Source organism: Festucalex cinctus, chromosome 6 (assembly GCF_051991245.1).
Source record: "Festucalex cinctus isolate MCC-2025b chromosome 6, RoL_Fcin_1.0, whole genome shotgun sequence".
Classification (NCBI taxonomy): domain Eukaryota; kingdom Metazoa; phylum Chordata; class Actinopteri; order Syngnathiformes; family Syngnathidae; genus Festucalex; species Festucalex cinctus.
In genome coordinates this window covers 22,497,822-22,525,716 of record NC_135416.1, presented here as the reverse complement: position 1 = coordinate 22,525,716, position 27,895 = coordinate 22,497,822, and the positions used below count along the sequence as shown (strand labels likewise).

General features: G+C 42.0%; 1 protein-coding gene across 1 annotated transcript in view; it reads right to left on the bottom strand.

The window, feature by feature from the left end:
* Positions 1-77: 77 nt before the first annotated feature.
* gpm6ab (glycoprotein M6Ab) overlaps positions 78-27,895 on the bottom strand; it is a 41,655-nt gene continuing 13,837 nt past the window's right edge. Inside the window, exons 2-7 of the mRNA XM_077523818.1 lie at positions 17,031-17,223; positions 15,880-16,036; positions 13,458-13,611; positions 10,090-10,166; positions 9,923-9,988; positions 78-6,171 (exon numbers count right to left, since the gene is read on the bottom strand). Coding sequence (XP_077379944.1) covers positions 6,019-6,171; positions 9,923-9,988; positions 10,090-10,166; positions 13,458-13,611; positions 15,880-16,036; positions 17,031-17,223 — 800 coding nt within the window. The 3' untranslated portion in view covers positions 78-6,018. The remainder of the gene's footprint in view (positions 6,172-9,922; positions 9,989-10,089; positions 10,167-13,457; positions 13,612-15,879; positions 16,037-17,030; positions 17,224-27,895) is intronic.

The window sequence follows — 27,895 nt, the reverse complement described above, 5'->3', positions numbered from 1 at the left end:
GAGGAATTCTTGTTTGTCAACATCCACATCATGAGGAAGCACATTTGTTTTGCAAAATTAAGACACAAACGCAATGGTTTTCTTATCAACAAGTACACAAGTGTAATATTTCATTTTATTTATATATGCAAGCAAGTTTATGTCTTTACAAATAAAAAAGCCACTGTCTGCCCAAGCTGTTGGCACAGATATGTACAAAAATGGGGGAGTGAATAAAAGAAAGCCTGCTACTAAGCAACTAGAGTGGAGTACAAAAAGTCTACTATGGAAATGAAGAAAAAAAAAATCTCCCTGCGTCCAAAATGTCCAACCTTGATTTTTGTATATATAGCTGATAATCATTTTTAGGTTGCAGACCCATATCAGTTTTTAGCTCAATGGTGGTGCTCATGATGGTCAAGAGCTCAATTCAGGAACAAGGATCAAATTGTTCATCCTGTAATTCAGAGTTGATGATTTGAGCTGCATAACTCACACTTGTAAAATTCCAGCTAGACAGTCAAAATCAAAATAAAATCTCCCAGATATTGTGAATCACATTTTATGTTTTTGAAAGTTTGCCTCATGCCGGAATGATGACGCACAACAAAAGCCAGGGTTGTGGAAAAGTAGTGTGAGTCCAATTAAGCGGGGTGACAATAGCAGGGTGACAAAAAGGACACAGGATTAGCCAATGTCAATACAAACATTTTCACAAGGAGATTCAAACAAATGGGGAGCAAACAGCTCACATCCTCTTCCACTTTCTAACACCAGTTGTGTGGTATTCTTCATTCACGCTGACAATTTCCAGTTCTTGAACTCTGCAATTGATTCTTTAAATCCTTTTAAACCATGAGTACCACTCATCACATTCAACAGCAATTTTGTCCCCTTTTGGATCGTTGATCTAGATTTCCATTGATCTCATGTTTTTAGCAACCATTGTAGACTTGTTGCTTAGGTTACAAGAGCTGTGCAGCTCGGGCGTGTTGCTAGGTAACGTGCAGATTTAGCGACAACAAGGTTTCAAGGACCAAGACTAAGAAACTCCTCAACTGTATGCGATAGAAAGAGTCAAAGGATGTGAGTTGAGGTGGGTTGGTGCATAATGGATGGCCAGAGCAATACATTACATCATAGCTGCAAATCTCTTGGAAAAACAATAAATAACAATATTAATCATATCACTTAAGACTTGCAGTTTTATCATGCATTTTTATGCCAGATATTTAAGGTTAAGGTTTCATATTTAATTATTATTTTTGTTAAACTGGTACAATATATTGCTCTGGTGGTAAACAACTAAACAAGCTAGCTAGCTTAGCAACACCATTAGCAACTACGACTTCAATACTGCAAGCTAAAAAGTGAAAATAAAAAAACAAAACAGCAGAACAGCGCTAGTGGAAATTATTTTTTGTACTGTTTAATCATTAAAATTATGACCATTGAATGCATAACCATGCCACAAACAACAACTAGATTCACTGTCTTTTTTTTATTTATTTTTTTAAATTATTATTAACCTAGAATAAGATTTTCTTCACTTTTATGAATTAATTCATTTTCATCAGTTACTTCTTCATGTTATACCAATGCTGCAAGACTATACACAGGTCCCACAACGGAGACTTCAATGCACATACACACCAAGAATAAGAGATAGAGAGCTCACAATGGTCAATAAGTGCACAAAAACATTTTTTTTTTTTGTATCTGAGGTTAAAAACACTGACAAGACATCCATTGTCAGTCAATGAAATGATATGAAATGAATACTGTTAATGCAAAACTAGACCCTTAAAAATACTTGACTGTATTCAGCCAAGACACACCAGAACACAGTCTGGTGAAGTTTGCCTGTTGTGTCTCAACCAGGCTGCATTTACACACTGTCACTGACTAAAATTAGTTTCAATGTATTCAATTATATCATAATTGTTTCCTACTTGACGCTGTTTGATCGTTTCAAATCTCTTCAATCTTGGGGAAACACATTGCGTCTGACTTTGTGGTTATTAACAATTCATAATCAAATGCAATGTCTAAAATTGCAACCAATTTACTGCAGTTTGTCCAAAATGGTAATTGTATTTTACCAAATCATAAAAAAATAATATTAACATTTATAAATGTATTATACATATTTTTGTCAACTATCTGTGTTGTGTGTGTGTGTAAATGCAGTTCTAACGGTGAGAAACTCGACAATGAGACTAAACTTCACCCTTCTGACTTTGTTACCTATCAGAAATCATTTTCTTGGCTCCTCACCCCAACTGTTTCACATATATGTATAGCTTTGTACAGAATATATGTAGGTGCAGTGTATATTACTGCGTAGAAAAAAACATGAACCATTTTAGACACCCTTCTGTAATTATGGTTTGACAAAAATAGGATTAAAAGTTCTTAATAAAATAGTGAAATGTTATTGTGAATAGTAAAAGAGCAAATTTATGGCTCAGAGTGATGGCAATTGTGGAGTTTGTGTCAGTGTGTGTGTGTGTCTGTGTGTGTATTTCTCTGCTGGTTGTCTCCTCATCAATCTATCAATATCTATCAATCAATCAATCAAGCATCCTCATCTGAACAATACAGCTATTACTCGTTCAACCATCTCTACTGGCAGATAGAGACTCACATTCCCTCAGAGCTTACGATCATACAATCAATTTACAAATCAGTCTCTTACTACTTAATATGAACAAAACATACCTTTTGATTTCAATCAAATAAAGCTGCCCTATGTAGCTAATCCATAATAGGGTAATGTGGCGTGCTCTATGGTATAAGATCAAACAAAATGATTGCCGTTCAAGCTAACAGGAGTTTCCCTCTCCTGTGTACCTTGCGACGCCACTCCACCACATGTCTAGTATAGGCCATCCAAAGATGTGAGTCCTACGCTTCTGTAAAAGAATTAACCTCTGAAAAGATCCAGTTAGGAATGGGGGAAAAAAACATGGTCAACCTTATCTCGAAAGCCACAATAAAGCCGCTATTAATTAGGGATGTAACGATAAGGGCAATATCGTGATATTTGTGCAGTTCTAGCACCCTCTAGTGGCTAGTTTATTAGTGCAATTTAATTTTCATTAGGGATGTTTTGGTCTTCTATGTTCAAAATATATGCTAATTGTCAGATGAAGGGGAACCTAATTTGCTTGTGAAGCGATAAATGTGTGCTAGCATTAGCATGTAAGTGCATCAATATTGTTATTAGAGATCGTAGGTGGTTTATATGCATTGCTGTTATGTACAAAAGCACAATATTGTGCTTTTCTTAGTATGAGCTCTGTTTTTTTCTTCTTTTTTTTTTTTACCTTTTACAATATTGTGATCTTTTTTAAATATCGCCAACCCCCCCCACAATATCGTGATAATTATCGTACCATGACCTTCATATCGTATCGTGATGTTTGGATATCGTTACATCCCTAATATTAATCAGCCACAAAACCATTCACAGTTATCTCATCTTGATACCAATGGCATGTTGTCTGTTCTAGTGAGGATCTGAATTCATTTCATGACAAAAGAGCAATTTTGGTATAATTCGAGCCTGATACACAAAGACATAAACTACTGAACATGATAGCAAAACCATGGAATGAAAGTCTCACAATGACTGGTGTTTACACGTGTATGTTTTTTTGTGTAGTCGTATGTGCGGAATCACATGAAATTGTGAACGTGATATCAACCCCCACCCGATCCCCCAACAACACTTGCCCTTTGCATGTAACCCAATGTTAAAATTACACATGAACGATGCTGGTAAAAATGTGGCAGAAATTCCAAAAAAGTGAGAAACATGTCGTCTTAAAAGACTTGAAGACATTGACATGACAGTTCAAAAAGACTTTGTGCTGCTAAGATGTGCTGTTTCTGGAGTACAAATCACAAGTTTACACAAACATTGTCAGGAAGGAAAGGGGAAAGAAAACCCAATTTCACAATTGTTTCAAATGAGCAGCCAGCTTTTAAGTGCCAATTGTCAACCAGTATAGCATATAAATAACACAAATCTACCATCAACTTACTGGTGTATGTTGTCACATTATGTAGACCAGGGGTCTCCAAGTTCGGTCTTCGAGAGCCCCTATCCAGCCTGTTTTCCATGTCTCCATCCTTCAGCACAGCTGAATCTAATGATCAGCTAATCAGCAAGCTTTTCAGAAGCCTCATAACGATCACGATCATGAATCAGGTGTGTTAGTGGAGAGAAACATGGAAAACAGGTTGGATTGGGGCTCTCGAGGACCCAACTTGGAGACCCCTGATGTAGACAATATATGTTTGGAATCATATAATGAATTAATGACTAAACATTCTCAAGTTAATTTTGTTTCTAAAAAAGACAACATCAAAAACAAAACACCTTGCTATGCACATGACCAATTTGTCATGTTGCTTGTATTTACTGTAATGACAAGTGAGTAATGTCAAGGAAACAAGTGATGAAACTGGGCTCCTCCGGATGACAGTTGGGAAAATATTTGGTCAGGGTTGAAGTGAGTCAAGCTACCCAGTTGCACTCATTAGTACGCATTTCCCCGTAAAACATATTTCTTTGCACTAATACCAGTCACCATAATGTGAGTAAATGACGTAGCACAGCATGACACCACCATACAACACTGCCTGCACAACACTGACCATTCAGCCACATTTATGTTCATGTGTGTGTACGTGTGCGTGTGCATTTACGTGATCTGTGTATTGTAGGTACTGAGGTCTTGATGGTGGTGTACTTGATATTACCCACCCTTCATGAAAGGATGATCTTACATATAATGAAGTCTACTGTGTGTCTTCAGTTGACTGTTGCTTTAGTGTGTCATGCTAGCAGCAGACATTTCTGATTAGCTTATCTTACTTTTTTTTACTTATGTACAGTGCTTAACATTTCTATTAGACCACCACCCAACTTTTTAGATTCTCCTTTTTCCAAATTAATACACCAGTATGATTTTTAATCCTAAACTGCACTTATCAATGTATTTTCAAATTTACAAAAACAACAAAAAAACAAAAAACAAAAACAAACAAAAAAACAACAACCGTAGCCCGTAGGCAGTATCTTATTTTGTAATGGCTTGGTCAGAACCATCAAAAAGCCCAAAATGGGTCACAATACTTCCTACGGGTTATTAAACGTGGTATAATTTTATAATTTCAAATCACAGTTCCATATGTGTTTCAGTGATTGAATATTATTGTTGATTAATTTTTGACTTCTCATACAAGCCTCAGACAGCTCACTGAAATCGGAAGAGTCAACACTTTAAGATCTTAATGATACTGGATGTCTTCTCACTTTTATTACAGGTGGTCCAATTAAATTGTTTAGCAATACACATTTGTACTGGATAACTTTTAACCGGAGGTCTAGTACTAGGGCCTGTAAAGAAAAGGTATTCAGTCTTTGGGATGTTAGTTTGAGTTGTTATATGTAGGTTTGATTTATGTATATCTTTATTCAATTTAAGACTGATTACGGTTATGCACAGTCACAAATTCATAACAATTAAATAGCCAATTTGATTTAATTATTTTGTGTTTAGGCTACTATATGCGACTGAAGTTCTGGGGGTTTCTCATCTTAATGAAGTTCTGATTACAAACTACTACATTTTAAGATAATCTATAATGTCTCCATTGGTATTGCTGACGTCATATCCCTTATCCTTACTATTAGCTTTCACTTATTGTGACTGATCATTTTATCACATTAGCATAGATCACCAAGGCACAAGATCAACTGGAAGCACACGGAGAATATCAGTTTTTTTTTTTTCTTCATCATATTTGCTGCCTACCACAGATATATATATATATATATATATATATATATATATATATATATATATATATATATATATATATATATATATATATATATATATATATTACTGATGTTCTGCAATGCTTGTATGCATGACTATGTGCTGCAAGTTTGTGTGTACGAACGAATGAATTGTTTTGTGTGTCTGTTTGGCAAGTGCATGCATTGTTTCCCATCACATGTGTTTATGTGTAGGCATTGAGGCGTTCTTTGGAGCGTGTAGAGTGGATGTCATGCAGCTCCTGCTCCTCCTTCGACTTGATATCTTCATATTTCTGCATCCGACTGGCATCCTTCAGGTATCCCCAGTTAGCAGCTAATGCCATCAGAAAATGGACCTACAGGGATGAGAGGAAAGCAGGAAGGGGGCACCAATTATTGTACATTCATTGCTGAGATCACGGTGGAACATCGGTTTTCATATGTACTCACTGTATATTTGTATAGATTATGTCCCAGTTATCATACATCTGCCCAGTTTTTGTACAAAATCATGCGACTGCACAAAATACATTGCTTGGTGACAAAGCTTTACCTGTGATAACTTCAGTTTATTTAGCATCATAATCTTCTACTTGAGGCCTTTGAACAATTTGGATCTGCTACAAGTAAAGCTTTATTACTCTCCGAAGCAACTCCTGAACAATTACAAGTGGGCCCGGGCCAACCACTTCAATGGGGTAAAAATGGGTAAGCATGTAAACCAGGGGTGTCCAAACTTTTTCATTTGAGATCCACATACAGAAAATCAGAAGGACGCAAGGGCCACATAATGTTATGAAGAGAAATTGTGTTTAGTCCTAAAAATTGGACAAATAATTTATTTGTGCTTTTGCATATTTAGAAAAATGCTACAGTATATAAACCAATTTATTTGTAATATGGAAGTCGGGTTATTATAGTTTTGGAATTTTTCATTTTATTTTTTATTTTGCTTTGAGTTTTTTTTTTTTATTTGGTTAGTTTTATTTATTTTTCAGGGTGGTTCTGTTAGTTTTTTTTAATTAGTTTTAGTTCTTTAATAAATGCTTAATTTTAGTTTAGTTAGTTTCAATATTAGTTTTAGGTTTGTTTGTTTTTTATGTGTATTACTCGTGCGCAACATTTAAAAAACATCATGGGCGCGACTTAATTATTCCAGTTTATATCAAAATAAATCTACTAAAAGTCACATTTAAAATCATCCCCAAAGGCTCATGCATTAAATTAATTACCAAAGACTAAACGAAGGACATTTTTGCTATATTATAGTTTTATTTTAGTTAGTTTTGTAAACCTAAAATGTAGTTTCAGTTAGTTTTCTTTTTTTTAAAAGCATCTTCGTTTTTGTTTTATTTCGTTAACGAAATTGTTTTTTGAATTTTAGCTTTTTCGTTAGTTTTAGTGAACTAAAATAACCTTTAATAGCACCTGTGTTTTTCGAGACCTTCCCTTCTTACTTTGACCATCTCTAAACATTTTTGTTTTTATTTTATTTGAACTGAGTCAAATGCCATTTTTAGCATATCACGGGCCACTAAAAAATGGACGGCGGGCCGCAAATGGCCCCCGGTCCGTAGTATGGACACCCCTGATGTAAACCCACCCTTCCCAGATCATGGTTGGCTAACCAGTTGGCTAAAGCGGCTCCGCCTTGAGCTTTACCTCTTGGGGATGGATGGGCACCTCTTAAGACCGTATCCCACCAATGGGCAAATGTTTGTGAACATTTGCGAAGATAGCGAATTTTGATTTCTTTTCATGATTCATTCAAGGTCACAAAAAATTGCCAGACAGTTGCCAACATAACTCTCAACTCTGAGATATTGGGTTTAGAACTAAATTATTAATAAATAAACATCTTAAAAGGATGGCCACAGGCTGACCCTCTCCCATTAAATAAGACCTCAGTGGTGGACCAGACAGAAGAAGGCTGCAACAGTCCTTAAGTCCTAGTCGTCTGAACTGTCAAGATGGATTTTTCAGGGTGCAACAAGATCTCCACATAAATAAAAGTCATACACAGGCGTACAAGTGGCGTATCATATATCGATCCTGAAGGTCTGGTTTTGTTTTGCACTGCACATTCAAAGTCTTTTGATGATCTGCTGAGAGTGATGGGAGCAAGATTCTGACAAGAGCTCTGACCTGCAACTGAAGTGGCAGGTGCATGATTCAGCCGTCAAATCCTTGGATGAAGCAGGATGGTTGCATTGAAAAATACGGAGTCTGCAAGTGCAACTCAAGTGGCACCATCTTCCTCAAGTGTGCCAAACACCACCGTGTCATTACGAACACCATCTTTCGGTAGAAAAATGATTTTGAAGTCTCGTGGAAAGTTGGCAACATCTTCACTCAAAACACTGGCACCTTTTGGACTAAATCATGATCAGTTTGTCATCAGAACAAAACGATTTTGGATGAAAACCATGAAACACTTTCCAAACTCAGTAACCACTTATTCCTCACAAGGGGGTGCTGGAGCCTATCTCCGACAGCTTTGGGCAGTAGGGGGTGTACACCCTGGACTGGTCGCCAGCCAATCATCTTTGGAACGTGGGAGGAGACCGGAGTACCCGGAGAAGACCCACGCAGGCACACGGAAAACATGCAAACTCCACCCAGGAAGGCCGGAGCCTGGACTCGAACCCGAGTCCTCAGAACTGGAAGGCGGACGTGCTAACCAGTCATCCACCACGCCGCCCCGCAGTAACACAACAGTGAGAAATAACTTCCAACAGTACCGCTTGCAAATCGTGTCCCCTACCTTGGCACCCAAGCACAGGGATGAGCTCAAAACATCGATCATCAACACTTGCACGGAAAAATTTGCTCCCCAAAAGGTGAAACATCAGGATTGGTTTGGCAAAAAAAAAGATCAAGCGCTGCAACAACTTATTGATGAAACGTATAAGATCTTTCTTGACCTTCAGAAAGATCATACGTTGAGGACAAAGAAGGCCCGTGAATGGCCCAAGAATGCATTTCAAAATGAGACCCGGAATCGAAAAGCATGTTTTCAGAGTCGCATGTAAGATGGATCCTATAGCAGGAAACTTTGGGCAAGGAGTCCTGGTACACTGTGAACTTGCCACCAGTCAATCGGAATATACTGTAGACCAGGGGTCTCCAAGTTCAGTCCTCGAGAGCCCCTATCCAGCCTGTTTTCCATGTTTCTCTCCACTAACACACCTGATTCATGATCGGGATCGTTATCAGGCTTCTGCAAAGCTTGCTGATTAGCTGATCATTAGATTCAGCTGTGCTGAAGGACGGAGACATGGAAAACAGGCTGGATTGGGGCTCTCGAGGACTGAACTTAGAGACCCCTGACAGACAACCATTCAGAGACACATTTAAGCAGACGTAGCACTACATCAGCATGATGCTCTTTCTATTTTACAACATGCACAATTTCTTCTTATTATGAAATCATAAATTGTGACAATGATACACCCTGTGCTTTGCACAAGATTTAACATGGAAGGACTGTGTATAGAGGTTGTTTATTTCTTCAGATTAGATGTCCAACATAGAGCTGGTATTTTTTAAACACTGAAATTCGTTCCTCAGAAATCAGCATGTGAGTGGGTGGAGTGTTTTCTGGGACGAATGCCAACCCCCTATGAATCTGAGGAACGCTAAGCAGGTGCAGAAATAGAATGAGCTGTGTGTGATAAAGTTTAGCTTTTTACATGATGGCTGACAATGAGTAAGTGGTAATATGATTAACAACAGTGATGTTAGTTGGTAGGTGCCTCCTGAGTGTATCAGCACAGAGATGGACCGCTGAACGAATTGAATCACACCATCAATTGAGATATCTGCACACTTAGTGACTCACTCTGCAGACATCTTGCCAAGCAACGCCACAAATGCTGGATTCAAAAGGAAGCATGATTTAGTCATCCGCACAATAAAATCTGCAGTGTACCTAACTGAAGAATTATATTTTGAAACAAAAATGCATAAGCGGTTCAGATAATGGATGAATAAATATGCATCAATTTTCTGTCTCGCTTATCCTCACTAGAGTTGCTTGTCAGATGGTGATTCTCGATAAAATATTGTTTTCTTAAAAGACTCTTAAGCAATTAGTTGTTTTCTCACCATTGCGATCACAGCAGCTCCTGCCCCAGCCAAAGCACACACAAACAGATGGAAGGTCAAGTCCAGCTGCAAGAGTCACAATATATCTTAAAATTGTTCGTGTATACTCTTTTCATGCTTGTTTTATTTTTCTTATCTTATTGATCAAATAATGTAGCTCTTCTTACCTCATTAGATTCACACATCTTGAAGAATTTTTCAGATCCCGTACAAACCTTCCTCTCCTCAGATATGGTCACAGCCCCTGATAAACAGAAACCGGATCAAGATCAGAAGTGGGTAGAGTCGGCAAAATACTTATACTTTATGCTTCAATCGCAAATTTGGCAGAAGTTTATTCTTGGATATCTGGACATGTCATCAAAAAGGCATCAAGAATTGGGGGCGGAAAAGAAAAAACAATGAGATGATGCTCGCGCGTCACTTGCAGGTATGACAATGACAATTTGTTTATTTTGTAGCAGCTACGTTTACATGACCACAGTTAGCAAAACAAAAACAAAAACACTCCAAACCGCCGCAGTGGAATGGTTGTGACCAGCACGTTCATTATACGGTATGTTTAATGGAATGTGACGAGACAATATTGTTTCATATGGAACGGCCAAGAGCGGCATGTACTGGTGAAAGTGTAATTTGAAAATAATAATAATCATCATCTTAAGGCTAAGTAGATTTCCTCATTTCATATTCATAGTTTTAACATTATGTCCAGAATTTTTACATAGTGCCCTATCAGTCCTTCTCTAAAAAGGTAGATTATTAAAATTTTCATGTACCTGTGTTTTAAATATAGGCCTGCACAATACCATAATCCTAAACAATTTAGAAAATGTTTGTACCATGGTTGGTTCAAAACCATATTTCATTGTAGAATCCCTGAATATTGTCTTGTATTTCTGAATACAGGATCAATGCTTCAATATGTTCAATGAGCATTTCATACCCTAACATGAATGCGGAAATTGCACAAAAGCTGTCATATGATGACCTGAAGCCCAGAAATGTAGACATGTGCCTCTGTAGGGCCTCTACTAACTTGCTTGCACTTTGTTTATTTCCAGATGTTTATTTGTTAATAGTAGTGGCATTGAGTTTTATTTTAATTCATTTAGCTTTATTTATTTGAGTATTTGGTGTCATTGTTAGTTTTATAAAGACTTATTATTTATCACTTATTTTTGTGAACATTTTTAAAACTTCAATATTGACACTTAGAAGTAGGGCTGGGTATCGATTCAGATTTCCAGAATCGATTTAATTCGATTCACAAGGGCCCGATTCAATTCATGATTCACAACGATTTTCGATTCAGTTGAGGAATTCATGCAGCACATATTTTAGACAGTCAAAAGTACCAATGCTGCAAAGAGTAGAAACTTCTTGCTCTAATTTAATGCATTATTAAGAATATGAATATTTACATTAGGAATTGAATCCATTGCAGTTACATTAATCTGTTTCATTTAACATGGCCTTATAAAAACAATAAATAATAATTTAAATAAATTACAACCACAGCACCGGCTGTGTAAATAAATTGACAAAAATAGGGGGGGTCGATATATTGATACATGGTTTTATGTATCGATATTGGGATATGAAAAGGTGTATCGATATGATAGCGATATATCGATATTTCAAACCCAGCCCTACTTACAAGTTATTTTGTTTAATAAAGCAAAACTGACAAATACTCAGGTATTGTTCATTTCTACCAGGGGAGGGGTGATGGGGTGTGCGGACGGAGTGTTGGGGGGGGGGGCACCACAAAACATTTATGCTTCGGGCACCAAAATGGCTGATATGATATCATATGTTACAAAAAAAAATCACACCACTTATATATAAGATTTGTGACATGATCAAATTCGGCCCTACTTTGTTACTTGTTCTTAATCAAACAGGTCATTTTAAGCATAATTAAGTCGTAGAACAATTTGTAAAATATGGACCCACGTCATCCATTCAAATATAATGAAAAACATGCTAGTTATTAAACCATGAATGTTTCTGAAACGCGTGAAGAGCTTTATTTAAGGGGCTTGTAAACTACGCCCATATTTGGACTTCCTGATTGGAGCGGTTCATGAATTTAGTAGACGCGCTGGCCTCGCTCGGGGGCTGCTGCGACCCCAGTGCATCTTGGCAATTTGGGAACAAAAAGTAGAATAGATTGTAGACTTGGTAATACCAGGTCTAACTTGTAACGCACGTGGTGCAATGCTTTCTTGAGTTTGAGTTGCAGGAATGTCATTGTATTTCATTCTTAAATATTACGGATGTACAAGTACCGATGCCACGTATCGGTATCGGGCTAATACCAGGCCTTATTTCAAGGTATTGGCACTTGTGAGTCTTGTGGCCATTTTACGATCAGGAACTAGAATTACCGTACTAACTAGAAGAATAGATCATTGCCATTAATTTCATGCAATTTTAAGAAACAACGCTATTGGGATATATATGTCTTTCTTTAAAATGAGTGGTCAATGTTTTTTGTTGTGTGGAAAATTTATGTATCAAAAGTACTATTGGTATGGTATTGGTGACAACTCAAAACCCGAGTACATGTACTGGTATTGGTCTGGGAAAAAAAATATATATATATATATTTCTAAATATTTTATTAGCGCCCCCTGAGTGCCTGTTACTATGGGAGGAGTGATGTGGGGCCTGGGATCACACGGGGCGCATGGTCATGGCTGCCAAGTGGTCTCCAATTGCCCATGTCGCATGCACTGCTGACTGCATCATCCGCAAGGGGGGTATCTTGCAGCTTACTTGTAGAAATGCACTTTGCACACAATCGGATTCACCCACTCCAGCGAGTCAATTTCTGCTTCCGCAATAGAACTGTATGCACTTCAACCATTGATTTTAATAGGAATGAAGGAAGTCACTTTGATTGGCCGGGAGTCGGCTGCATTCCATCCCACAACAGCATATCTGTGCTAGTGATGTAAAATATTAAAAAAAAGAAGAAAACTCGACACATGCATACAGTTAGACTTGCACTGGGCATGAAAATAGGGCCCATGATATCAATGGCGTTATAATTATTTCTGCACACCGTTGTTTGTTACCAACCCCCTGATGAAAGCTTTTTACATTTATAGCATTCAACAAGTGTGCCGTGGAAAATTTTTCAGACCTCTTTTTTGACATTAATAAGTTGAATTCTGGTGATATATTCTGACATGTTGAAATCTGGTGATATATTCTAACAACTCACGCGACATCACATAATATGTGGTTCAAAATAAGAGGTACTGTATGTTTTTTTTCAAAACAACTTGCTTGAATTCCAATCTATATAACTATGACAGATTTTGGAAGTTGAGTGATGGGCAAGTTTGACTATTGTCAGGAACACATGTTATATACTATATAACGTGTTATATAGTATAAAATATAAAATATATAAAATTTATAGCAAGGTTTAGGGACATTTTTTTAGCTGATATGGAACTAACATTCGAGACATGGGTGTTTTTCATTGCTTTAAGCAGCAGCAATAGCTCAAGTTACATACCAAACTGGCGGAGGTCCAGGCAGAGGTTGGCTCCCTCAACCAGGCTGGTGTTCTTGCACATGGACCAAACATTGAAGTACATGAAGACCGGCAGGCTGGTGAATGCTGTCACTCCCAGCCACACCAGGAAAAACAGGTAGGCCAGGAACATCAGCTGAACAGACAGAAGGCAATCAGCAACTAAAATATAGTGAATTACACTGTATACGTTTTTTTTATTTTATTTATTTATTTATTTATGTATTTATTTTTTTATAAAATGGAGGGGGGGGGGGGGGCATTGGATGTCATACAGTATTTGTCAACATCCCAGTATGAAAAAAAAAATCAGCCTGAGCCCTCTCTGACCCTATCGTGTGACTCTTGCAACTTGACCTTGTGTGAATGTTCCAAGAAGTGTCGTATGTGGAGATGATCACAACTCCTTGCCCGCTTAGACTTCTATAATTACAATATATATTTTGTGTTATGAGTCTCATCATTGCCCTGTGATTGGCTGGAAACCAGTTGAAGCTGTATTCCGCCTACTGCCCGATGACAGCTGGGATAGGCTCCAGCGCCCCCGCGACCCTTGTGAGGAATAAGCAGTTTCGAAAATTGGTGGATGGAGTCTCATCATATATGAGAGAGAGAGAGAGAGAGAGAGAGAGAGAGAGAGGGGATATTTTTATATCTGACTTTTTTCTATAATAAATTGATAAATAATGTCAAACCAAATCCGTTGGAGAACACCTTTTGCCATTGCATTTTGTTTTGTCCAATGGTTTTCTCAAACAGGCTAGAGAGCTGTCAGTGTGTGTGTTTGAGTGTGTGTAGTCTCTATGGAGTGAAAAGCACCATCTCCTGGTAAAGGAATGCAAATGTGAAGGCAACCGTCTTATCCGGATGTGGACAAAGACAAATCCTGAGTCAAAGTCAATGGGCTCTTTGCACAGCTCGACTACTTCCTGAACTGAATACCACGTTTTTGTTTCCTTGTCTTTCATGAGTGGACAAACTGATTAATCCAGGTGTGTCTGGCCAATGTTGTTGTAGTTACTGAGATCAGGCACACCTGGATTAATCAGCTTGTCCACTCATGAAAGACAGGAAATGAAGGACTGGTGTTGAATTTAGGAAGTAGTGGGTTTGTGCAAAGAGCCCATAGCAACTATGCTTGATGTTTATCTCATCCAGAGCCCTGTTGGCTTCCCCAACGAAAACAACTTCTGCAGGAGCATCAATAAATAAAGGTTTTTATACTTTCTTTTTTCTTCCAGGCTTAAAATATCCTGTCGTGCCTCCCATGCTATTTATTATTGTGGGAATGCTGAAGCATTCCCACATATGTTATTGTGATTTTTATTTTCCAGACTTTTTTGCTGCGTAACAACTCCCACATAATACTTCCAATTTACACTGTTCAAATTTCAATTAGCTTCAAAAATTCTCACCTCCCAGGGTATATTTCGTCTGATTCCACATATCTTGCAGTATTTGCACAATTTAACTTTTAAAACTCATTCACTGCCTTTGACAAGTATACTTGTCAATTGTATTTTTTTAGAGCGGTGCTAAATGGGGGCGAATCTGAGCATGCTCCACTGTAAATATCAAACTTGGAAACAACTTTACTGATGCCCAACCACCGGTAGATGACATCATTGCCCCATTTTATAGGAAATAAACACAGTTTCAGAGTCCATGGGAGAAATGGCTGTATTTTGGCAAACCTACATTTTTCTGCTGTCAATTATAAAAGAACGGGACGGGACAAAAAGTAGGGAGTCTATTCTGTTATTTGGTAGATTCGGTTTATATATAATTATTGAATGGAATATCACGTGAGTATTGGAAATGTAAAAATTTTCTATAATGACTGGCAGTGAATGAGTTAATATCAACTTTTCACCATTCATTTTCAATGGGACAGACATTGAACTTTTTCTAAGTATCACTTTCCACGCCCACTTCTATACATATAACTTATCATCATTACCAAGTGTCTGATATTGCTTGGTGGTAAAAGGCATTGTCCAGTAACCAGGAGGTTATAATTTCATAATTTATCTCTCAATTTATTTCATATGCATTGCACATGCATTCAAATCTTAGCATTCAGCTATTAGCGTTCAGCTTTCAGCATTCCCACGCAATTTCTACAGAAATTGTACTTAGTCTAGTTTAATGTAAAATTCATGATAAAAAATGAATTTTCTTTTTTCCCAAGCTTAAAATATCCTGTCATGCCTCTCATGCTATTTATTTGATGTAAAATTCAAAATCAAAAATGAATTTATAATTTGGAAAAATGGGGTCTTGTTCCAGTTGAATAGCAAGAAGTAAACGATCCCATTCTAAGGGGGCATGAGTTGGAAAAAATAAATTAAAAAAAGTCCTGTCAAAGTGTCATGTCTCTTCAGCCGAATGGAAGATTTCTTACAAATGCAGTCAGGCAGCGTCCACAAGCAGTGATCTTGAACTCTCCATACAGATCCCTAATTGCTCCAGTGGTGAAAAAAGCCTCCACCAGCAACAGCACTCCAAAGACAAAGAATCCAGCTGCAAGGCCGTAGATGATGTACTTCAGGATATCAATGCTGCAGAGGAAATAAACATCACTCTTTCATTCCTAATGTTCCTTTACATCTCTGATTTATAAATCATTTCATCAAGTCATTCTATAAGTAGTGGTGGTGGATTTTGTTTTTAAACAAGAGTAGATGCCATTAAAAATAAACAAGTTAATCTCCCTGAAATGTTTATGTTGTGAGAACATTTGGAAATGTTCTAAAATGTGTGTGTTCAGTGCATCGTGGAGGGCTTGTCTTTCCCATGTAGTACTGTATACGTAAATGTGAAAGGCACAGACAAAGCAAAGGTGGAGCTTATCATAAATGAATGGTTTCATTAACAGTTACACATTAACACAAGAGTTAATCAGCTACGGTTTTTAGCAAACATTGGTTTTTATTTAGCATTTGGCAGTGTTACAGTGAAAGAATTACTTTACAGCAGTGTGGGCTAATTGTGATTTTAGGACAACCACTTTGTATTTATTTATTTGGAATTTAGTTGGACATCCACATAATTCATTGAACAGAAATTGTAAGCTTAAAAAAAATGGACTGATTTTTTCCTTTATCCATCTAACCTTTTTTTTTTTTTTTTTTTTTTTTTTTTGCAGGGGTAATACCAGAATTAGAGCTTTAGAGGTGCAGAATGTTTCTCTGTAACTCTGTAATACCCCATGTCATTACTAAATTACTAAATTACTAAATATTTACATTAAGCCAAATGGTTTATTGTAGCATCATACAAAGGAGTATTAGGACCAGTTCATCTAACTTAAAACTATCTGTTTTAAAATATCTCATCATTTTATCACATGAATATACGCCATTGCCTTCATTAACATACTGTATTCACCCCAAGGTGAAAAATTACATTAAATTCAAACTGACTAGGAAAATCGTACATTGTGCATTGTTGGAACAGACCACACTTTACTATGTTATTCATTTAAACACAAGTTATTTATTGCTAATCCTGAACACAAAAGTAAATATGGTTGGGGTTACTATAGTCACTCACATGGTGAACACATCCAGTGTTTCTCCAGGGGCTTGGATGACCTCAAAGTAGTTCTGGAGTATGGTGACGGTGCCACTCAAAGCCTCATGGCCACATCCACAGAACAAGGCCACGCCCATGTAGAGGAGGATGGTGGCAATGAGGGATGCCCACGGCAGACTACCCACACATCGCTCACAACACTCCTTACAACCTGAACATACAGAAAAAGGTGACTGTGTAATGCAACAATGCCTTTACATCATGCCAAAGATGCAATTCATAGTAGCAGAATGACCTTTATAGACCAAATTGGAAACTGAAACAAAAAGAGCAAAATAAACGATTTACTAGGACTTTTTAATGGAAGCAAATGACAATTGGAACACACACATACAAAAAGTATTCATGTGTTGCACATCTTCAAAATTAAAATTCCAACACATCACAACATGTAAATAATGTGGTAAAAGGAAAAGTGGGCACCTCTTTATTTTGTGACTGCATTATTTGGGGTTGTGACATAATATACTGTACAGTCAAAACAGATACTTCTTACAGATTTCAGTGAATATTTGAGATTTCGGCGTATTTGTATACAACATTAACCTTGCGCTACAAAGCTGAATTCTTGCGGGATTTGTGAGTTCACAAACCCTCGAGAATACATCTTGTACCGAGCCCGCTGATTTTCGCTTGAGTTTAATGCTTTTCTTTATCAATGGGCAAAGGCATTTTACAAAATAAATGAAGACGAAGTACTATTTCTTCCGGGCAGGACGGTGGGTGAGTGGTTAGCACGTCCGCCTCCCAGTCCTGAGGACTTGGGTTTGAGTCCAGGCTTCCGCCTTCCTGGGTGGAGTTTGCATGTTCTCCCCGTGCCTGCGTGGGACTTCTGAGAGACGCCGTCTACCCATACTCCGGATTGTCCCTAGGTGTGCTTGTGTGTGTGGATGGTTGTTCATCTCTGTGTGCCCTGCGATTGGCTGGCAACCAGTTCATTGTGTACCCTGCCTGCTGCCAGCTAGGATAGGCTCCAGCACCCCCACGACCCTTGTGAAGAGCAAGCGGTTAAGAAAATGGATGGATGGATGGATGGATGGATGGATGGATGGATGGATTAAAACAAGCTGATGCTAAGTTCAGTCCGAACGTGAAATACTGCAACATGCCGCTTCGCGCGTGAGTTTGATGTGACTCCACACCGGCATTGCTTCGAGCAGAGAAGGGGAGGGGCTCCTCCTTCTCCTCCAAAAGAAATAAACAAATGTTTTAAGATTTCTAATTAATCTGGTGACCTGTGGTTGTGTTGGCTGCAAAATGCTATCTTGGTTGACAGCTCAGTAGCTGTAAACAAGCTATTTCACTCATCAAAAAAAACGTATACCAACTTCTTCGTTCCCCTTTAAATTATACTCCTTTTTTTTAAATCGAGGTCCCAGCCAGTAAAGGAAGTTGGCTGTGTTGTATAGCTCTCAGTCCAACAGACCATTGTGATATTGTCGCCAATGTTTTTATTGTCTCCCCATTCACATGCCCACCCCCTCCATTTTTTATTTATTTATTTTTTTTAAATCAAGTACCCGGCCGGTAAAGAGCAGCTGTATACTTCTCTCAGTCCCAAAAACCATAATGATATATTGTCCCACTTTGTTTTTATTTCATGACCTAGTGTGTGTTTGTGTTTTCTGGGGTGTTTTCACTGCATGCATGTGACATAGTAGCCTCAGTACTGTACATTCTCGACGCCGATTGACAGTGCCAAAAATTCACTTTCGTCGACGCCGACGAAACGGGCAGAATTGTCGCTTCAGGCGCTCCAAATGCGCCACTCGCCACACAACTGTGCATGACTGCGCAAACTGCATGGACTATATACGTGTTCAGTCTGCATGTAGCATGATAATTGCTCATGGAACCTATTTGTCGAGATGCCATGACAGCTAATGTGTACACTGTGCAGCCATTCTTGCCTGCGGCTACCCTCTCCTCTACCGGGGTGAACCCCAATGTACAGGCGCCAAGTCGGGGGCATAAGCATGCCCACGCCTGCTTTGTCCCTCTGACCAAGGGCAACTCCAGAGTGGTAGAGTCAAACCCCTCTTGATAGTCTCTGTGTGGAGTTGAGTGTCTATGTCTAATCAGAACTTCTCAGCCTCACACACCAGCTCGGGCTCCTTCCCCACCAGCAGAGGTGACATTCCATGTCCCAAAAGCTAGCTTTTGGGACATGGAATTGGTTTGCCAAGGTCTCCTCCTTTGGCCACCACCCAGTTTTCTGCGCACCCAACTCCTTTGGCCCCTCCCACACATGGTGAGCCTATGGGAAGGGCAACCCACGTTGCCTTTTCGGGCTGTGCCTGGCCGGGCCCCATGGGTACAGGCATGACCACCAGACACTCAGCTTTGAGCACCACCTTCAGGCCTGGCTCCAGTGGGGAACCCAATAACCCGCGTGCGGGCAAAAGAAACGTATTTCTATTTTATTTTATTCATCATAAGGGGTTCAGATGAGCCATGTGTTAATTACTGTCGTAAAGTTGAATCGAGTTGGAATACGTCCGGGAAGGTTTACAGCAAATTCAACATGAATTGAATCGGCGTCGGTGCATTTGATCACTGTGATAGGCTCTTAGCTAGCGAATTAGCGTACGGGCAAGAAGGGGAAGTGACGAATGCGGATAAACAGTACTGATGGAAAGCCTGGACCATATTTTTATTTTGCTCATTTTGCACATCGTCACCCTGCTGTACCCTCTGCATTTGAACGTACAGTGTCTTTCTGGACAAAAGATAGGGAAGATGACTTTGTCTCTTTGGTTCAAGAGTGACCGGAATTGTATGATATTACCGTTAAAAGGTTTGCCGACAAAGGTATGAGAGCCAAACTATGGCATGACATGACGTGACTTGGTTATAGCAGGTAGGATTTACTTTTATATACGATACTGTGCAAAAAGCCAGAGGGTTTCCTTCATGTGTGAGGACATTGTGTGAGAAAAAGTAACCGGTGTGCATTGTTTACGTTTTTATATCCCGCCCCCGTAAAGAGGTTTTCAGTTGCCTTTAAGAATAGCACTCATCTGAGGAATAATGGCTACCGCCGCCAATGGTATGGAGGGGAATTACTTCTCGCGCATGCGCTGAAGGTGCGTAATAGTCAGGGTCGGAGCGGTGTGTATTTACATCATTTTTCTATGCGACGTACCGACATCTGGGCCGACGCCACAGGCGGTAGGCGTCGGTCACATTTGGCCGACATTGGATTGGTGTATCTCGGCCTTCAGAGATAGGGAAGCTCAGTTATCAGGGAGGGGCTCAGAGGAGATGCGCTTGTCCTCCACGTTGAGAGGAGCCAGTTGGGGTGGCGCCGGCATCTGGTTCGGATGGACGCCTCCTTGGAGAGGTGTTCTGGGCATGACTCACTGGCGGGAGGCCCCAAGACCCGCTGCAGAGACTATGTCTCTTGGCTGGCCTGGGAACGCCTTGGGTTCTCGCCGGAGGAGCTGGGTTGGGGAGAGGGTTGTCTGGGCTTCACTGCTACAGATGCTGACCGGACCCAGGATAAGCGACAGATAATGGATGGATGGCTGAACCAGAAAAGCGAAAATGAGAAACACTTGGCTGAAAACTGACACACAGAAATTCTTTTTTACTATTATTATTATTATTATTATTAAGGATTTAGGGACTATGACTGTACCTAACTAAAATCAAGGCACTGCAAATGCACAAAGTAAAAAAAAATAATAATAATTAAATAAAATGAATAAATAAATTTAACTTTTGCTGCATTTGAAGAAGGTGCGTAGTCTGATTTTCTCACTCAGATTCTTCTACTTCAGACCTCAAAGCGTTTGAGGAAAATGTAAACAATGACAAGGCGGGGTCAAGTAGGACTCAGACGCAGGCGTAAGGTAGGCCACCAAGGCAGCAGGTTTATTTCCGGCCAACAGTGGTCTCCTCTCAAACCGAGAGGAGAACAGGGAGGGGAAAAAGTGGAGAACAAAAAGCGCTCCACTAGGGAGGAAAAAACAGGCAAAAGGTACTGGGGACAACAGAAAGCGCTCCGCTAGGGAGGAAAAAGGGCACAAGGCAAAAGGGGTAACTAAAGGCGCTCCAAAAGGGAGGAAAAGGCACAAAAACAAGGCAACAACGCTAGGCAACATGAACGAGGACATAAGGACTGTGGACGCTTCCATGCACTGACGGTGACACTTCGGCACTGAGGGGAGAATGCAGGTGGCTTTTATTGCTGTAGGTGATTGGTGGCAGGTGGTGATAATCAAGGGCGGGGACCGGTAATTATGGAGCGGCAGGAAGGGCAAGTGACCTGGGGTGAGATGAGAGTTAGGCTTTTCAAAGTAACACAGGAAACATGGATAACAAAACAAAAGCATGGCCGTCACACCGGTGGCGGCGTGACAGTACCCCCCCCTCAACGGCCGGCTCTTGACGGCCCAGGAATGTCAGGGTGCTCAGCGTAAAAGTCGTCAATGAGGGAGGGATCAACGATGAACCGGGAGGGGACCCATTGTCTTTCCTCCGGGCCGTACCCCTCCCAGTCGACAAGGTATTGCCTCCCGCGGCCCCGATTACGAACATCCAAAAGTTTTCTGACCTTGTAAACGGGGCCGCCTTCAATCATCTCTGGGGGGGGCGGGTTGGGTTCGGAGGGCACCAGTGGGCTTTCGTGGACAGGCTTGACTTGGCTGACGTGGAATGTAGGATGGACTCTGAGGGATCGTGGCAGACGGAGTCGAACGGCGGCAGGCCCTATGGACTTGGTTACGGGAAAAGGCCCCACAAACCGCGGGGCCAACTTTGGACATGGTACCTTGAGCCTGAGGTGTTTGGCAGACAGCCAAACTCGCTGGCCTGGGCGGTATTCTGGAGCCGGTCTCCTCTTCCGGTCGGCGGCCCTCTTTACCCGGTCTCCCTGGCGTTGAAGTGCCGTCCGGGCCGCCGACCAGACCTTGTGGCACCGACGGATCATGGCTTTGACCGAGGGGACCGTTGCCTCCTCTTCCAGTTCGGCGAAGAATGGGGGATCGTAGCCATGGACACACTTGAACGGGGTGAGACCTGTGGCAGAAGTGGGTAAAGAGTTATGTGCGAGCTCAACCCAAACCAGGTAAGTGCTCCAGGTAGTCGGGTTCTGGGAGACGAGGCATCGGAGGCCCGTTTCGAGTTGCTGGTTTAATCTCTCCGCCTGTCCATTGGCCTCCGGGTGGTACCCTGACGTCAGGTTGGCCTTGGCTCCTAGGGCTTTGCAGAATTGCGTCCAGAAACGGGAGATGAACTGTGGTCCACGGTCGGAGACGATGTGTAGCGGGAATCCATAAAACCGGAATATGTGGTGGATCATGATGTCTGCGGTAGTTTTGGCGGATGGGAGCTTGGATAGTGGAATGAAGCGAAACATTTTGGAGAATCTGTCAACAACTGTGAGGATTGTGGTTTTACCATGGGATGGGGGCAGTCCAGTCACAAAGTCCAATGATATTTCTGCCCATGGTCTGGATGGGATCGGTAACGGTTGGAGAAGGCCCATCCGGGACTGATTTGAAGTTTTATTGCGGGCACAAGTCGGACAGGCAGCGACGTATTCCTTTATCGTGGCCTCCATTGCCGGCCACCAGAATCTCCGGGCAACAGCATACATGGTCCTGCGAACTCCAGGGTGGCAAAATAATCGTGAAGTATGGGCCCAGTGTATTACCTGGGCCCTCAGTTCCTCAGGCACAAAGAGTCGGCGTGGTGGGCATGACGTGGGGGGAGTGACGTTCCGTAGTGCCTCTTTGACGTCGTCCTCAATTTGCCACCTCATGGCCCCGACTATGCAGTCCCGGGGCAGAATGGTCTCAGGCTCGGCTTCCAGTGGTTCGGACTCGTGAATTCTTGATAAAGCGTCAGCCTTGATGTTCTTACTGCCGGGTCTGTAGGTCAGAGAAAAAACGAAGCGGTTAAAAAACAAAGACCATCTGGCCTGTCGAGGGTTGAGTCTTTTGGCCTGGCGTAAGTATTCCAGATTTCGGTGGTCGGTCCAAATCACGAAGGGGAGTTCGGCGCCTTCCAGCCAGTGTCTCCATTCTTCGAGAGCCACCTTCACAGCTAGGAGCTCCCGATCACCGACCGAGTAGTTGCGTTCCGCTTTTGATAATTTTCGTGAGAGGAAAGCGCAGGGATGTGTCTTGCCGTCCTCTTGACAACGCTGGGACAGGACTGCCCCAATACCAATACTCGAGGAGTCCACCTCCACCACGAACTGGCGCTTGGGGTCAGGGACTCTGAGGATAGGGGCATTAGTGAAGCGAGCTTTTAAGTCCTTGAATGCCCCTTCAGCTTCCGTGTTCCACCTAAATCGAACTTGCGGGGAGGTCAAGGCGTGCAGGGGGGCAGCAATGGTGCTGAAGTTTCTGATAAATCGCCGGTAGAAGTTGGCGAATCCGAGGAATTGTTGTACCTTCTTTCGTGAGTCCGGCGTGGGCCAATCCCGCACGGCGCTGACCTTGTCCGCTTCCATCTCCACTTTTCCGGGTGACACGACGAATCCCAAGAAGGAGATGGAGTTGACGTGGAACAGGCTCTTTTCTGCCTTCACGTAAAGCTGGTGATCCAGCAGGCGTTGCAAGACTCGGTCCACGTGGCTTCGATGGCTTGCTTGGTCAGGAGAGTAGATTAGGATATCATCCAGGTAGACATACACAAAGTGGTCGATGAAATCTTTGAGTACTTCGTTAATCATGGCCTGGAAGACTGCGGGAGCGTTCGTGAGGCCGAAAGGCATGACCAGGTACTCGTAATGTCCCCGGGGAGTGTTAAAACCAGTCTTCCATTCATCTCCCTCGCGGATCCGGATGAGGTGATAGGCGTTGCGGAGATCGAGCTTCGTGAAGATTCTAGCTTGTTGCAGCTGGTCAAACACAGAGGACATCAATGGCAAGGGGTACCGGTTCTTAACAGTGATGTCATTCAGGGGACTGTAATCAATGCATGGGCGTAGGGATCCATCCTTTTTACTCACGAAGAAAAAACCTGCGCCTGCAGGTGAGGAAGACGGTCGGATGAGGCCGGCCTTCAAGGAGTCGTCAATATAATTGTTCATGGCTTGGCGTTCGGGTCCTGAGACCGAGTACAGTCTCCCCTTGGGGATGGTTGATCCGGGGATCAGGTCAATCGGGCAGTCATACGGTCGATGGGGAGGAAGAGTCATGGCCTTGGTTTTGCTGAAAACCTCCCGCAGGTGGTGGTAGCAGGAGGGAACGGTGTGCAGGTTCGGGTATTCTTCTTGAGCGGACGAGGCGAGGGACACCTGGTGAACCTGGGCTGTGGTGTTCCGGGGTGCGGGTTGTTCCAATCTGTGAGTCATGCAGTCCTTTCCCCACTCCAGAATGACTCCAGAGTTCCAGTCGATTCTGGGATTATGTAGACGCAGCCAAGGGTGACCCAGAACCAAAGTGGGGGAAGCAGAATGGAACACATGGAAGCGAAGGGTCTCGAGGTGCTGTCCGATGTGCACTTCCAGAGGTTCAGTGATGTGGGTGATTCTGAAAAGTTCCTTGCCGTTCAGCGCTCGAGCCTGGATGGTTGACAGAAGTGGCTCGGTGGAGACTCGTAGTTGCCTCACGAGCTCCCAGTCCATGAGGCTCTCGTCGGAACCGGAATCGATGAGGGCTGACAGATTTGTGGTGACATTGTGGTGGTTTATCTGCATTTGCGTGAGCCTGTGGTTCTTGGCGGGTCGGGGTGACGGAGGACTCACCGGTGACCCGCTCTTCGTGGTGCAGGATCCCACTAGGTGGCCAAGACCACCACAATAGAAGCATCGGCCCTCTCGGCGGCGGCGCTGTCGCTCCTCGGGCGTTAGCCGGCCCCTTCCCAGTTGCATGGGTTCCTCTCTGGCGAAGTCCACCTCTCCTGGTTCAGGTCGGGAAGGAAGGATGGGTTGCGGCCTTCCGGGCCCCGGTGGTCGTGACCAGGGGGTGGGTTCCTCCCTCCTTCGGAGTCCGCCGATCTTAGCCAGTTCCCGGCGACGATGATCGGTGCGGATGGTGAGGGAAATCAAGGCGTCCAAGTCCGCGGGGAGATCTACGGGAACCAGAAGCTCTTGAATGGCGGGTGAGAGTCCTTTCAGAAAATGGTCGTGAAGTGCGATGGCGTTCCAGCCACTGCTCGTTGCCAACGTTCGAAAGCGAACTGCATAGTCGCTGACAGATTCGTTGCCTTGCTGAAGTCGGCTCAGTGCTCGTGCCTTCTCTCGGTCATTGTTTTCTGGATCAAAGACTTGGCGCAAAGCGATTCGAAAGTCCTGTACGCTTTGGCAGACCGAGGAACCCCTGGCCCATTCCGCGGTCGCCCAGGTTTTGGCCCGTCCCGTCAGGTGAGACAACATGAAGGCCACTCGGGATCGGGCTGTGGGAAATGCCTGTGGTAACTGTTCAAAATGAATGTCACATTCTGTGAGGAAAGTCTGACAGCGTCCGGGTTCACCGGAGTATCGTTCTGGGGAGGCCAGTCTCAATCCTACCCCGGTGAATGGCGTGGTCGGTACAGAGAACTCAGGGTGACGAATCTGTCCAGTGGGAGCTGACGCTCGACGCCGTGAAAGGCCTACCAGCTCGTGGACCTGGCTGGTCAATTCCTCCATCCGGGACAGCATGGTCTGTTGGATCCGGTCCTGGTTGTTGAGCCGGGCCTCCTGGCTCTGCAGTGCGGCCTCGACCATGCCTGCTGGGTCCATGCTGGCCGAAGTGTACTGACAAGGCGGGGTCAAGTAGGACTCAGACGCAGGCGTAAGGTAGGCCACCAAGGCAGCAGGTTTATTTCCGGCCAACAGTGGTCTCCTCTCAAACCGAGAGGAGAACAGGGAGGGGAAAAAGTGGAGAACAAAAAGCGCTCCACTAGGGAGGAAAAAACAGGCAAAAGGTACTGGGGACAACAGAAAGCGCTCCGCTAGGGAGGAAAAAGGGCACAAGGCAAAAGGGGTAACTAAAGGCGCTCCAAAAGGGAGGAAAAGGCACAAAAACAAGGCAACAACGCTAGGCAACATGAACGAGGACATAAGGACTGTGGACGCTTCCATGCACTGACGGTGACACTTCGGCACTGAGGGGAGAATGCAGGTGGCTTTTATTGCTGTAGGTGATTGGTGGCAGGTGGTGATAATCAAGGGCGGGGACCGGTAATTATGGAGCGGCAGGAAGGGCAAGTGACCTGGGGTGAGATGAGAGTTAGGCTTTTCAAAGTAACACAGGAAACATGGATAACAAAACAAAAGCATGGCCGTCACACCGGTGGCGGCGTGACAAACAACAAAGATGGCTGATTCCATAAATTGTTTATTGTCTACTTAACACAGTCATTCCAAATCATGCTGCGTTACATCAATATATGTCAAATAACTAAATTAAAGTCACAATAAATAAAGATAAAATATCTGTTTAAAATCTTGTAATTTGTGTTTTGCTATTCAGTCTTTTTTTTTTCTTTTTTTTTTCTTTTTTTTTTTTCCTTTTTTTTTGGGGGGGGGGTCCACCATTGTCGAGTGATGTCAGATTGAAGTTGCAACTCTGAAGTCCAAGTTCAAAGGAGCGTTCCCATGTACACTTCCTGTTTTGAACTTGGAAAAGTCCAAATTCCGGCTTTCCTCGAATGCAGCATACCTTCGCACATGCAAAAGTAAATCTAACAGCGACCGAAAAGTAATTTAAAAACAAGGTGGGTGAATGCAACAATTAATAACTTTGAAAAATTAATAACTAGCAACAAATAACCCAGAATTATTAATAACTATTTACCACAAAAACAAAAAGGCACATGAAGGCATGTTGGGAACACCTTTCGAACTACACAAGGCTTAAAATAAGTGGTTTCGCATCACACTTTGCGGGTCTCAATGTGCATTTGTTTTTAGCCTCATCAAAACACAGATTTTTAAGTTTTTACTAAAACTGAATGGCGGACACAGCCAGAAAAAAAGCTTTAGTGGGATTCTTACGTCACCTACAAGCGGGTACTAAGATCCGCTCTACTTACGCCGTAGCAGTTGTTTATAGCAACGAACTTCGGCTTGCTTCTACTGGCCATAAACATGTTGCGGATTCAGTAATTACAGCCTCCTTAGCGGCGTATAATAATCGTTCTCAGAGATTACGAGGAGTGATGAACATGACAGAAAAAGATGGAGAATCCATGCTAATTGCTATGCTAAGTGGCTAATGTTATCATGCAAGTGGCATTAAGTGCTTGGGTGATCGATTACAGTTTTAACAAGGGTCTTGCTATGCTGGAAATGAAGGAAATGATTATTATTTGTCATCACTTTTGCACATTTTCCTTTTCAACCTGCAGATTTTTGCAGTTCACTGACCTAATGTAGTTGGATGTGGCCAAGGCATCCGTCATGTAAACTGTGAGTGTGATGGAGGCAGTGGATATCTACCCATCTGTCAGTGATATATGCGTTCTTGTCCTGAACAGTGTTACTTGTTATATATAACAAAATTTATTAAATATTATAGTGAGCCAGGGTTGGGGGTCACTGAGTTTATTCGAGTGGCAACCACAGCCTCTGAATTTACAGCCTCTAAAATAGCTCTGGATGGTTTTAAAGCTCCAATTGCTTCATGCACGGTCTGCTGATGTGATGTCCTGTATTTAGAATGCGTTTCAAAAATGGCCCCAGCTGTTTTATTTCAAATTGTTCTCTAATGTGTTTTTTTTAAATGTTGTAAATTACAGATCCTCTTTTCCATAACCGTACAATATTTTTTAACTTTGACTGATTTACTTGACAGATGTTTAACAGTCCACTGCTGTTTTGGCTAATTACTCATTCCGCCCCAGCTCCATCCCTCTCTTGACTATTTATTAATTAAATTTTC